Consider the following 12,554-nt stretch of genomic DNA (forward strand, 5'->3'; position numbering starts at 1 on the left):
GCATGTCCTGCGTCCCTTGTGTGTTGTGGTGCCGGAAGCAGGAGATAGTCAGTGGAGGGACTGCAGCCTGCGAGGGGCAGGGAATGGGTGAGATGCTGGATGTGGGAACGGTGCAGATGTGCAGCAGCTGGAAGTCAGGGAGCAGGTGAGTGGAAGGGGTGAACGGTGCTGGGAGGAGAGTCCTTGGGAGTGGAGAGGAGCCGGGGAGGCTCAGAGGGGAGAGGGCAGCAGCAGGTGCTGGGATGGACTCAGTGATCTAATAGGTCCCTTCTGACCTAGAAATCTATGAAAACTATGGACCAGACTGCGCCCAAAAGGGAGCAGGTGGCACCCTGTCATTCCCCAGTGTAGCCACCAGGTGTCCTGCTCCCCCAGGGAGTGGCTGCAGAGGGACACCAGCAAGGCAGCAGTTCCCCTGTGTATGGGGACAATGGAAACCCACCGGCCTTGCTGCCCCTAGTCTGCCCCGTTTGCCAAGGAGACTTGATGACCCAGGCATAACGAATCCGGCATGCACCGCGGGGGCTCAGGGGAGCTCCTGCCAGGCTGGCGAGCAGGGAGCAGAATACAGATCCACACTTGAAAGGCAGACGAAGCCCTGATGAATGCCTGATGAAGGCACAGGCTCAGGAGGCCCAATCTGCAGCTCGTTTTGCCTAACGAGCTTGTTCCAACTGGCTGGAGCAGACCAAGCCCTCCCGGACCAGCTGAGCCAGGTCAGGGTCTGGAGGACAGACACGGGAATGAATTCCCACTGTGGGGCTCTGCTGGGAGAGTCTGGATGCTGCTGGGTGTGACAGGGGAGCTGGGCAAGGGCAAGGGCAAACGGGGGGTCGGTGCCAATTTGCTGCTGGCTTGTACAGGCTGAGTGTGGTTTGGGCAGGGGCTTGTGTGGAGGTGAGGGCTGACGCAGAAGGGTTGCGGGCCTTTAGAGTACTTGGAGGCTGCTCTGATTTACCCCGGGGCTACAGCTTTTTGTTCCAAAGAGGATGGAGCTGGATGGTTCTCGGTGGTGGCCGATGACAGAACAAGGAGCAATGGGGTCAAATTGCAGCAAGGGAAATTTAGGTTGGATATTAGGGAAAACTTTCTCACCAGGAGGGTGGTGAAGCACTGGAACAAGCTGCCCGGAGAAGTGGTGGCATCTCCATCTTTGGATGTTTTTAGGACCCAGCTAGATAAAGCCTTGGCTGGGATGATGTAGTTGGGGCTGGTCCTGCTTGGAGCAGGGGGTTGAACTAGATGTGACCTCCTGGGGTCCCTTCCCACCCTCATTTTCAATGATCCTGTGATCTGGACCCACTCAAAGGACAAAGAGCTGCTTGAGTGGGAGCGCCCCCCTCGTGTACAGCTTCCAGTGGGTACAGGGATTACAGGCAGGGAGTCCTCCGGGCTGCAGCAACTCCTGTGGCCCGGCTCTGAGAAGTTGGGGCTGGGAGAGGCCGTTTCCTATCCTCCACCCTTCAGGACTTCCCCAGCGCTGAGGAGGTGTGAACCTCACCTTGTCACTGCCGAGCTGATATGAAGACACGCACAAGCACAGGAAGCCTGCGTGCTCTGAGGCAGCTCACTGCACCCGCACAAACAGCATAGGTGCATGCATGTGCTTTTGCATGTACCCATTCAGGCACATGTGTGTACATGCGTGCTACAAAACCCCTTCCTGGATCAGCAGCCAGGCCCCAGGTGGTTCCCCCAGGAGTCCGAATCCCCCCATCACTCAGACCGAAAGAGCAACAGAGCTGGAAGTCCCAGCTGGCCCCAGTGCAGTGATGCCCCCGCCCCAAATTTTGCGGCTCTTCAAAGACCTAGAGATGAAGTGGGAGGAAAAGGCAGCTCTAGCGAATGCTTCAGTGCTGCCCGAGAGGAAGCAAAGAGCTTTGGCTATAACGTGTCATTTCTCCCCGCCTGCTGACAGGTGGGAGCAGTGTCTGCGGGGGTGTTCGGGCCCCAGGAAGGCAGGGGGAGAGAGGAGCTGGGTTTGGACACAGAGCTGCAGGCCTGTAACCCCCAGCTCAGGATCATTGGGTCCCCGACATGAAATACTACTTTATTGGAGCAGCCAGCAACCTGCACACACGCTCCCCTGCCCTGCCAACATCAGGACTGTTGCAGCAGACGAAGACAAGGTCTGGATCCCAGCATAACGTATCCCCTTGCTCAGCTCAGTATCACTTATACACATGCTCAGTCTCAGTTGGAGCCGTGGGCAAAGCAAAGGCAGGGTATGTAGTCCGGTGCCAGGCTGCCTAACAGGAGTCCTGGGCTTCGCATCCCCGCTCTGCTCCAGGCCGGGCATGGGGGGCATCAATGCGGCATGCAAGGGCTGGTTTGCAACTTGAATGTAATCAAGGTGATGCTACGGGTGAAATGCAGTGGCAGGGGCTGCAACCCACCTGAGTTTGCCCAGGGCCCTGGGCATGGACCCTGGGGGCTACCATATGTTTGCTGCTATGGGAGCTCGGGCCAGTGAGGGCAAGGCAGCAGGCACATGCTAGTCATGTCTCAGACCTCATCGCTCCGTGCCTCAGTTTCCCCCTCTGTGAAATGGGGCCTCGCCACCACCCATGCAGCATGATGACCAGTGCTGTGTAAGGAGGGAGTGTCGCCTTCCCAGTTGTCCTTCTCCAGTGGGTACAAACTGGTCAAGGGTGCTGGGGCCAGTGGGCAGAGGCTGCATAAGAAGCCTTTTAGTTTCTCTATGTTCAGTCCAGGGAGAGGGCCTGGGAGGGTTAATCATCCCCTGAGGTCCTGGGACAGCTGTCAGAGACTTCAGCTGTTATGGACACGGCAGCCTGTTAAATAAGAGAAGCAAAATCAGGCCCGGCAGAAAGGAGGCACTCACCCCGCAGCAGGAGGCCCCCAGCTGCCAACTCCATGCAAGGGCTCTCTGCCACCTTGTAAGCTGCAAAACTAGCACAGAGCTAGCAATCCTGGGATGCAGAGGTGAGAACCGAACCGTGGGCATGGGATTGCCCAGACCAGAAGCCAAGTGACCCCAAGCAGAGCCGGGGGAAGGTCCCCCAGCATGGAAACCATGTGGCAGGTGTCCAGTCACTGGGACAGAGTGGGCTATGGGATAGAGGGGCTGGAAGGCTGCAACATGGAGTGATTTATGCTGGGGGACCTGCTTGTGCCAACCCACCCCTCACCTGGTGCGAGGATGAGTCTGGCTCGCAGAAGACTGACTCCATCATCTCTGCGCTTGGAGGTGTCTCTGCCACTGGCGTCCCTGTGTCCGTCGGCCTCTGGGATGAAGCAAAAGAGGAGCTGCAGCAGGACAGTCTCTGCAGCCTGGTGTAGCACAGAGGCAGTGCCAGCAGTGCTGGGTCACCACCATGCATCCACTGTCACCCCAAAGTCTCCAGGGGATGTGGGCAGCCTGCAACCCAGATCACCACTTGCATGGTTTAACCACTGAGCAATGCTTCCATGAGTGCTACGGCCCGGTCCCTGCAGGCACTTGGTGCCCATAGCAGTTAGGTACCAAAGCACCGTGTGGATCTGGGCCTGTGAATGGGGTGTGCACCCATCCCGGTCCAACGTTACCGTGATGCTGCTCCCCTGGGATCAGCTCAGGCCCTGCCTGTGTTTTTGTGCAACCCTACTCCAAAGACCCTACTCCACTTAAGGTCTCCCCTTAGGGTCTTGGAAAAGCTGTGTGCCAGCGGGTGAAGCTCCCAGCTACTTCTCAGGCGGGTGAGGAGATTTAGGAACTTGTACCTGCTTCCCTGGGAAGGGCAGTCTTTTCTCCCAGTGAGAAACACGGTGCTGGTCGGGGTCAGGAACAATGGGCATGCCGGAGTCTGCAAGGCAAGGGAGCAGCGTGGGGATATGTGCAGCGAGAGAACCAGTGAGGCCATGAAAGCAAGTGCCCCAAACCTGCTGTGTTCGCCAGCCCCGTAGCTAAGTGCCTCCATTTCAAGGGTAGTTTGAAGCACCTCTCAGGGCTTTGCCCCACATGCTGCTCTGTTTGTGCAGCTCCTGGCGCTCCTCCAGACTAAGTCAAGATGGCCCTGGGAAGCCAAAACACGTGTAGCACCTAGCACAGCAGCACCAATAGGAAAATGGGAGAGAGGAAGTCCTGAAAGACAGATGGGCTTTTCCACCCACACTCCCCACTGCAAATAGTTGAAAATCACCGAGGTCCTTAAATGCATCCGTGGTGCTTTTCATTGCACATGTTCTCTCTGACAGAGAAGCCAGGAGGGGGCTGCTATTGTCCTCTCCCCGTCAAGCACAGTAAAGGGCTGATAAGGGGGCTGGGTTTCCCCAAAGCCTATCAGGTTTAGGAGCTGGCGTTGTGTGGAGAGTCCATGAAATGCCTGCTCCTAAACCACTGGGCCCCTTCTGGGCCCCATCGTGATTCAGAGGTGGCCAGAGACCATGGAGATGGGCCTCCCCCTGCATAGGTCAAGGCCTGAATCGTACCTGAGGAGTCGGCCATTGACGCTGCGCGGCTGCTGGTGCCTGAAGAACAAAACCAAAGGAAGTGGTGAGTAAAAATAACCAGGGGAATAACAGCTCTGCATCTGTCAGCCTTGGGGCATAGAGGGGGCAGTTTTAATCTGGATTTAATTCACCCCAGGTTGTGAAACGAAGTGCAGGCACAGTGCTGCCCACTCCTGGTGGGACTGGGAGCAGCCCACCACGTCCAAGCCCCACTCGTGGCCAGCAGCAGGGGGGACTCTCCAAGTGCAGGCACTTTGGAGTGGCTGCAGTGGGAGCCGGGCAGGATCTGACCTGGGTTGTGCAAACTCCGAGTTGCCGGAGGTTAGCCTGGATTTGCACCAATGCAGCTGGGACCTGGCAGTGGTGCCAGGTTCGAGGGCGCATAGTCAGGGGCAGCCAGGGGGGAGAGGCAAAGAAAGCCCCGTGAGAGCAGCAGTGAGTCTGACCAGGTATTTTGCCCAGACCTCACCTCGCCTGCGTTTCCTCCGGTACGTGAAGAACAGGACGATCAAGGCGAGCACCACAAAGATAATGGGGGACCAGTACTTGGGGGAGAGGGAGCTGGAAACTTCTGCAAAGGAAGAGGGAAAGAAATGAGTCCCTGGGAGAGGGCAAAACCCTGCTGGAGGGCCCAGTCTTCAGCAGGTGCAGAAGTGCACAGCTCTAGCACTGCAAATCCGCGGGACTCCAGGGCAGTCCCTGGCTGTGAGCACGCAGCTGCACAGTGATCGTAGGATGAGCTGAGCCATCAACCCCACCACTGCTTTGAATTCAGGGTATGCATCAGTCCTCATCACACAGCACTGTGCAGAGAGAGGGCTGGAGAGAAAAGACTCCCCCACGCTCACTGGGTAAAGGCTCCCCCACGCAGCAGATCCAAGCAGAGTTTTGCCTAGGACCCAGGTAGCGCCAGCCCATCACTGTAACCCCTGGACCACGGAGCGATGCAGCCAAAGCTGTTGCACGTGCCAGGGCGTGCTTAACAGGAAGGGGGCATTGCAGACACCTCTGACCACCACAGTGCCCCAGCAGGGAGGTGATGGTGGAGCTCTTGCCCCCCCAAAAGCTGTGATCCCTTTGCTCAGGTACCCGCCTGCACGCCAGGACATGTTCCCACCACGTTGAGGCTTGTTAGGAGAGGAAGAGACGTTTGGAGAAGGAGCTGGGCTCCCAAACCCCATTTTCAAATGCACCTAAATCTCTTTAGTTTCCAGTGGGATTTGAGTTCCTACCTCACTCAGGTGATTCTGGGAATTTTATGTGGGGCGGCTGGCACTGAACCGTACATGTCTGAACTGCACATGTAGGAACTGTACGTGGCATGGCTGGCACTAAGCTGGACATGTATGAACTATACACGGGGTGGCTGGCACAGAACCGGACATGCATGACCTGTCCACGTATGAACTGCGCATGGGGTGGCCGGCACTGGACACAGCATTTTTCACTCTAGCTCTGCATCGGGGCACCACTTTGGGGGCCAGGTCTCCCCAGCTTGGCTCTGTGAGGGCATTCAGCTCATCCCCAGCAGCTAGAGAAGACCGCACGCCAGAGACTGGGAGGTCTGGTCCAGCATGGACGTCCTTGCAGATCCCTGCAGCCCTTAGGGAGAGCCACAGTGAAGGAAAGAGAGCTGATCGGTCCTCCCAGCTGCCAGTCTTTCAGCGATGCTCAGCCCCGAGGAGGAGTCTGGGTACTTGAGCCCCCTATAAAAGCCTTGGCTCAGGGCTAGCTGGGCAGCCACAAGGAGGGGGTCACCTGGGGAGTTGGGGGCTCTGCTTCCTAGACACCCAGCTGGGCTAAAGGACCTGCCTCATCTTCTGGAGAGGTACGTTTTAATTCGCCTATGAAGGTGTTGGATTTTCCGACGCTGGGCATGTGCGGCCAGCCCCACTACCATGTTTTCCAAGGGTGCCTTGTCTGTTTGACCACGAGATAGTGCTAAGAGGCACGTCAGAAAGCCCAGCACCAAGGGCTGGGACCCAGCTGAGGCTTGACTTGACTTGGGGATTGTCTGCTTTGAAAGCTTATGCGTCTCCTACCTGCTCATTCAATAAGGTGCATTCGTACCCTGCCTTTTGCTGGGTGAATAAACCAGCTGCAGGGTGGGACAGGTTAAAGGGCAGGCTGGGTTAGATGGTAAACTGAGGCTGTGGATGGGAACAGTGCTGCTTTAGGTGCGCCCCTGCTACTCCGGTCATCCACCCTGGCTCCTGGCTCTCTGTATGCTTGACCCTGGCTGGGCAGCGAGCAGAGCTCTCGCTGGTGGCTCATGGTGGGATTTGAGTCTTTCTCTGCAGTAGCTGCAGTTAATACAATTAAGGGGTTTACCTGAGCAAACTCCCAGGGGAGCAGAGGACCCTCCATGCTCGCTCCCCAGCTCAGGAAGGGCTGTATAACACACCGACCCTGTGTGTCCCTGGATTTTCCCTTGGTTTCTTTATGCAATCAGCATGGTCCCAGAGACCCATCGCTGGGAAATTGTTGCAGCTGCCCCTTGTCTCTTGGCAAAGCTTTGCATTTCATCTGCTGTGCCATCGGTCTCTGCTTGGGCCCCGGTTTTGCAAATGGTTTCTCTGCAAGCTCCACCTGAGAGCAGCCGAGTGAGTAATTCCCAGGGTGCATCCCATGGAAAAGGCATCGGCACAGCAGAGATCCTCTCTGGTTTTAGGGGCGAGAACAGATCAAACCCATTTGGGAGGAGCCATCTGGGGGTCCGCCTGCTGCACGGAAGAAACTGTAACATGTTCCTTGTTAGCTGGGTAATATTGACACATGCTGCAAGGGGCCAGGCTGTTTCCTGTGCTCTGCATCCCGTTGCCACCGACACTCATGCAAAGTACCATCGTCTCAGATGTGGGCCCTGCTACCCCAACCGTCTTGAGCGTGTCAGGATTGAAACCAGCCGTCACCTGGCACCAGTTAATGAGCAACAGAGCAGAGCCTAGATCTGAAACCAGCCCAAATGGGTGCAGCTGGGAGGGGGGGGTTGGTATCTGGGTTACAGCTGCTAGGGGCAGGACTCCTGGTTCTCTCCCTGGCTGGGCAGGCAGGTAGTTGTGCAGTGTTAAGTAGGTCCTTGCTTTTCTGCTTCCCAAAGGGTGCTGGGGAGGTTCGCCCAACCCCTTTTGCAAAGATACAGGTGGCTGAGACCCACCCCACCCCTTCCCAGGACTTACTGGCATTGTCTGCAGTCGTGTCTGTCCTGTTCGTAGTGTGGGCGGCCGTGGGGCCCTCTGTAGGGCCAGCCAAAGTGGTTGGGATCCACGTTGTGTTTCTGGCTGTTTCCCTTGTCGTCCCGAAGAAGTCTCCCTCTAGTTCTGGCATGTGTTTGACTTGCCCAGTATTTAGGGGTGATGCTTTTGTAACTAAAAAAAATAGCCGGTGACAAGTGAGCAGGCAGCAGTGCCAGCGCCGGGTCAGGAGACTGAGACCCTGTTTAAATGCAGTGTCAGCCCACAGTCCCTCTCCATCACTGAGGTTATTAATCCCCAGACCCGAATTTAATGAGTAACAGCACAAACGTGTCCATGGTCACCTAGGAGGTTTGCATAAAATCACAGGATCGCAGCAGAATTGCGCTGGCAGGGTCTTCCCGAGGTCCTGTCCAGTCCAACTCCTGCTCAAAGCTACATCTGACCCTCCTGTACAAGCACTTACATATGTCTTGTGACAGCAAGCATCTGGTGTATCCCAGGCTGCTCCCTCACCGGTCACCAGCTGAGCTTTGTCCTGGCCATGGAGGTGCTGCAGGCTGGCAAGGAGCTGGCACAGCCCCTGGCATCTCCCTCTAGCCCTGTACCATCCAGCCGACTGCCAAATCTAAGCTAACCTGCTGTGCTATCCAGCAGGCTCTGGTTGTAAATACTGTTGACTGCCCTGGGTCTCGGGGTCTGTGCATAACAGAAGAAATGGAAGTGTGAGGAAAATGCTTGGCTCTGTGCAAGTGTGCAAAGGGCTCATGTGAGAATTGATAGACGGGGAAAGCCAAAGCTTGCAGCCTTGAGGACTCAGGGTTTCAAGTGCAAAATAACAGGTGGGATCATTAGACATGTGCTTGGTCTCTTGAGGGTCAGAGCTCAATTCCCCTCTTCCTTGCTCCACTATAAATTGGATGTGCTCCGTAACAGGCAGCAAGGGCACCATTGTGCAGACTGAGATCAGTGCTAGGCTGGATTGGTGGGTGAGCAGAACCAGCCTGTGCTCCTGGGCCCTGAACACTCTTGCTCAGCCCTCAGCTGCTGCGGTTACTCCTCAAAGCCACTCTGTGATGCTCCTGGTTGAGCCTCTAAATATCAGGTCCACAATGGCAGCATGGGGAGCGGTGGCTTTGCACATCTCTCCTGTGCTCCCATATCCCTTGGGACACTGGTGGCACGTTCTTAGGGGCTGGAACACATCAGAATCTGTGCACATGTGGGTGTGCCCGTGTGTGTATGGGCATGCATGTGTGCATGCATGCACACGGGCATATGTGCGTGTCCACACATCATTGGTACAACAGGAATCACCTACCCCACCTGCTGTGTAAGGAGAGGAGGGGTTATTGGCCTGAGCCCTTAGCATCCTGCCTGGTGCTGGGCATCCCCAGGACCCCGCTGAGCTGGGCTGGGCTGGGCAGCAGCTCCCCAGGATGTGGGGTGAGCCAGCCCTGGGTGTATGGCATCTGCCCTAGCATGTGCTTGTCTCATGGGGGCTCTGATACCATCTGGTGCTTCATCACATGCATGTTATCATGTGTCTTCCTGTTGGAGGTGGAAGGGAGCTGAGCACATCGTGATATGTGCTCCTGATTATTGCTTGTGCCCTGATCTCTTTGTACTGCCCTGGCAAGGGTGCAAGGGGAAGAGCCCTGGGGTGCTGCAGTTACTTTGGACCCTGGCACCTGGCACCCAGACAAGTTCCACCTCATGGAGAGGGTGGAGAGACATGGGCAACGAGCTTGTGTCATTACAGCCCAGCTAACGCCATGTCCTCACTCCCCCAAGTTCATGTGCAAGCTGGGTACCACTGTAAAATCCCAGCAGGGACCTGCCCAGATGGCTTCTATCTCCACACGATCGCTGGGATCAGCCTTTTCCTGCACCTGGGGCTGACCATGACCCACTGCAAGAGGGTAGGGGCTAGCAGCATCTGGGCAGGGTAAGAGCTAAGACATTGCAGCAAGACAGCTGTCCTTCACCGGTGATGGTGAAAGCTATGGGGTGTAGTGCTGTGGGGACCCCCTGCATCTACCCCAGGAGCCCAGCTAGATGCAAGATTATGCTCTAGAGCAGCAGGGGCCAACCTTTTTGGCAGGTGTGCCACAAATGAACCTTCCCGGAATCTGATCTGCTGCTTTGCTTTCAGCTCCCTACCCCATCTGCCTGTCCCCTGCTGCATGCCACACACAGAGGCTGCCCATGCTACTTCTGGCACAGATATGGCAGGCTGGCCTATCCCTGCTCCAAACAAGCAGAGTGATGGATGCCTCTTGGGTGTAAGGCTGGATCATCTGGCTTGGACGCTGCCAGGGCAGGATAGGTTCCCACCACCCATCAGGGATGCAGCACTGTGTGTTCACCAAACTAAGCTGCCCCTAGGATTTCCCCATCCTGCCTTCAGTTTCTCTGCGTGGAGCCGCTTGGCCAGGCCCTGCCAGAAGCCTGCGAGGGAGGACTCATGCCCTGTCACTCAGTCTAGCCGCCTCTGCACAAACACCACTCTGTGACGTTTAGCACAAAACCATCTTCAAGAAGTTTCCCAACCCAAATTGCAGCTCAGCCGCACCGTCGTGACCCTTCCCCGCCCTTCCGGCGGTTCCTTTGGATTACAAAAGCCAACCCGTAAGCTTCTGCTTTGCTAGGTCATGGTCACCAGTGGCAACTGTGTGGGGCTTATGGCTCCAGTGGGAAGTTGGGCAATTTTCTCAACGGCGCTAATGCAAGGGCAGGATGTGCCGCAATCCCCAGCTGAAGCAAGGGGACAGCACAGGTCCAGGCCCAAGGTTGGAGGACGGGCGTTGAGGTTAGGGAGCCTGGGAGCGAGCCAGAGGCAATGCTCAGCTCTTATCTCCCTGTTGCAGGAGAGCAGGAAATGTAGACAGGATGGGCATTAGAGGTGAACTGAATCCCCACTGCCAGGGCCCGCGCTAGTGAAGGGGGTTCAAGCAGCCGACCCAGATGTGCACAGGTTCACACAGAGCTTGGATAGCTTCACCCTCTCCCAGAGCAGCATTCAGCGGAAAGAGGCCTGGTATCAGGGAGCAGAGATCTCCTCTTTGGGCTCAGCCCTGCAGTCACCACTGCTCCCCATCCCCTCCCAGGGCTGCCAATACCCCCCTCTCTAACCACTAGCCCACTCTTCCCTTCCAGACTGTGTACCACATGCATTTCCCAGAGCTGGAATGGGGGACTCGGGCCCCTGCCCCACTCAAATTTTATCGCAGGTGTCTTTTGCCAGAAAGCACTAGCTTGCATTGAGGACCCGCAGCGCAGCTGCATCCTGTGAGACCATGCACGCTGGGGAATTCGGGGAACGGGCCGCTGCTTAACCCGTTGGCCACAAAACGGCCCCCGTGCTCCCACCCAGTCCCCAGCTTTGGACTCACCGGCCCCAGCGCACAGCACCGCAATGCAGACCTGCCATATCCTTCTCCCCCTGGGCTCCATGCCTTGCCGGCCTCATCCGCGGAGGCACTCACAAAATCTTCCTTCCCCTTTTTGGCTGCAAGCCGTCAGCATCCTCCAAAGGAGTCCAGTGAGGGAGAGGAGGCACTGAGACGGGGCTGTAGTCCGTGGCAGTCTGGCTGAGGATGTTCCTTATGGCAGCCACTGAGAGAAGGGCTGCATTGTGCTAGGCACTGTACAAATAGATTAGACAGGCTCTATCCTGTGGACCGGGCCCTCTTAAATAGCCCAAAGGGATGGGGCAGCAAGAGAGCAGTCAGGGTGATGGTAGCATTTGTCATGAGTGCCATGGTGTCTTCTGGGGTTAGCATGGGGGGGGGTGAGCTGGCTGGGCACAAGAGGGGCGGGAGAAGAGGCTTGTCAGGGTGCCCAGTCATCAGGCCCATCTTGGGGATGTTGCTCACTGAATGTCTCAGGCTCGTTTGGGAAGGGGAGGAACGGCTCGGGCACCATCCGTCAGGGAGCACATGAGTCACGAAGAGGCCATGTACCACAGTTAGTTCATTCGGGGCAATGCACGGGAAGCAATCCTCCGCCCCGGCTCCAGCCCCGGCTGTCGGGCTGCAGCACCCATCTCCCCCGGGCTCGGCTGGGCGCTCTGGGCTCCCCCCACTGGTTGCGGCTGCCTCGTCCTGCCATCTGCATCTGCACCTGCTGGGAGCGGGTGCTGCGCCGGCCCCGGGAGCCCTGTCCCTGCCGTGGCCCCCGCAGGCTTTCAGCCCAGGCGGGGGGCTCTGGCTTTATGCTGCCAGGAGGCAGCCCTGTGAAAACGGGGAGATGATGGGACTACTGCCAGGGGCTGTGGGCTAGAGGGTCCCATCCCTCTGCTCACAGGCAGGCTGAGGCCGGATTTGGGATCAGGAGGGGAGTTTTACCTCCCTGGTCAAACTGACACAGACTCTGGGGGGTTTTGCCTTCCTCTGTAGCGGGACGTGTGACCTCTGCCTGGGATCTCCTGAGCCTGCAGCGAGCGTGACAACCTTTCAGAGAAGCAGGACATCAACTGCTGCAGTTCCCTTGCTTCCCCATGGCAGGGGAGGGTGTTAGGTCTGCGTTGTGTCGTCTTATGTAGAGTTTAGGTGACGAACAGGAGCAGTGCGCTGGTTGCTGCGGTCCCCCTGCTCTACCCGCGGCACGTGAGGGTGCTATGTCTTGTGTTGTGTCAGGGTTGACAGCAGTTTTACTAAGGGCTAGATTATGGATTTGTATGGGATGGTGTAGATAGGGGTGATCCTGCCTCAGGCAGGGGCTGGACGAGATTATCTCTGGGGGTCCCTTCCAGCCCAACTTCTCTATGACTATTCCCTGCGAGTGGCAGGGATACATCCATTCCTGGCAGTCTGGGGCTACCAGGGTTAATTGCTTTTGCTTTTTTTAATGGGGCACCTCATTGCTAGCCTCCCACCCTCAGACCCCATTACAGCTTTGTCTCCT

At 57.0% G+C, this 12,554-nt stretch overlaps 1 protein-coding gene across 1 annotated transcript; it reads right to left on the bottom strand.

Moving 5' to 3' along the window:
* Positions 1-2,037: 2,037 nt before the first annotated feature.
* On the bottom strand, positions 2,038-11,171 carry LOC149861100 (uncharacterized). The gene is made up of 7 exons (XM_090053691.1): positions 11,042-11,171; positions 7,632-7,820; positions 4,922-5,023; positions 4,432-4,470; positions 3,724-3,806; positions 3,153-3,248; positions 2,038-2,795 (listed from the first exon to the last, which is right to left on the bottom strand). Exons 1-7 carry the CDS (start codon positions 11,100-11,102, stop codon positions 2,733-2,735), a joined length of 633 nt encoding a protein of 210 aa, XP_089909817.1. The 5' UTR covers positions 11,103-11,171; the 3' UTR covers positions 2,038-2,732.
* Positions 11,172-12,554: the final 1,383 nt, after the last annotated feature.

This window comes from Crocodylus siamensis, chromosome 6 (genome assembly GCF_052110815.1).
Source record: "Crocodylus siamensis isolate JL-2025a chromosome 6, ASM5211081v1, whole genome shotgun sequence".
Taxonomy (NCBI): Eukaryota; Metazoa; Chordata; order Crocodylia; family Crocodylidae; genus Crocodylus; species Crocodylus siamensis.

Coding starts and splice junctions, on each gene's coding strand:
- LOC149861100 (XM_090053691.1), bottom strand. CDS start 11,102: ATGGAGCCCAGGGGGAGAAGGATATGGCAGGTCTGCATTGCGGTGCTG. Junction 3,807..4,431: donor GTCAATGGCCGACTCCTCAG/GTACGATTCAGG, acceptor CTTGCCTTGCAG/ACTCCGGCATGCCCATTGTT. Junction 2,796..3,152: donor CAGACTCATCCTCGCACCAG/GTGAGGGGTGGG, acceptor CTTATTTAACAG/GCTGCCGTGTCCATAACAGC.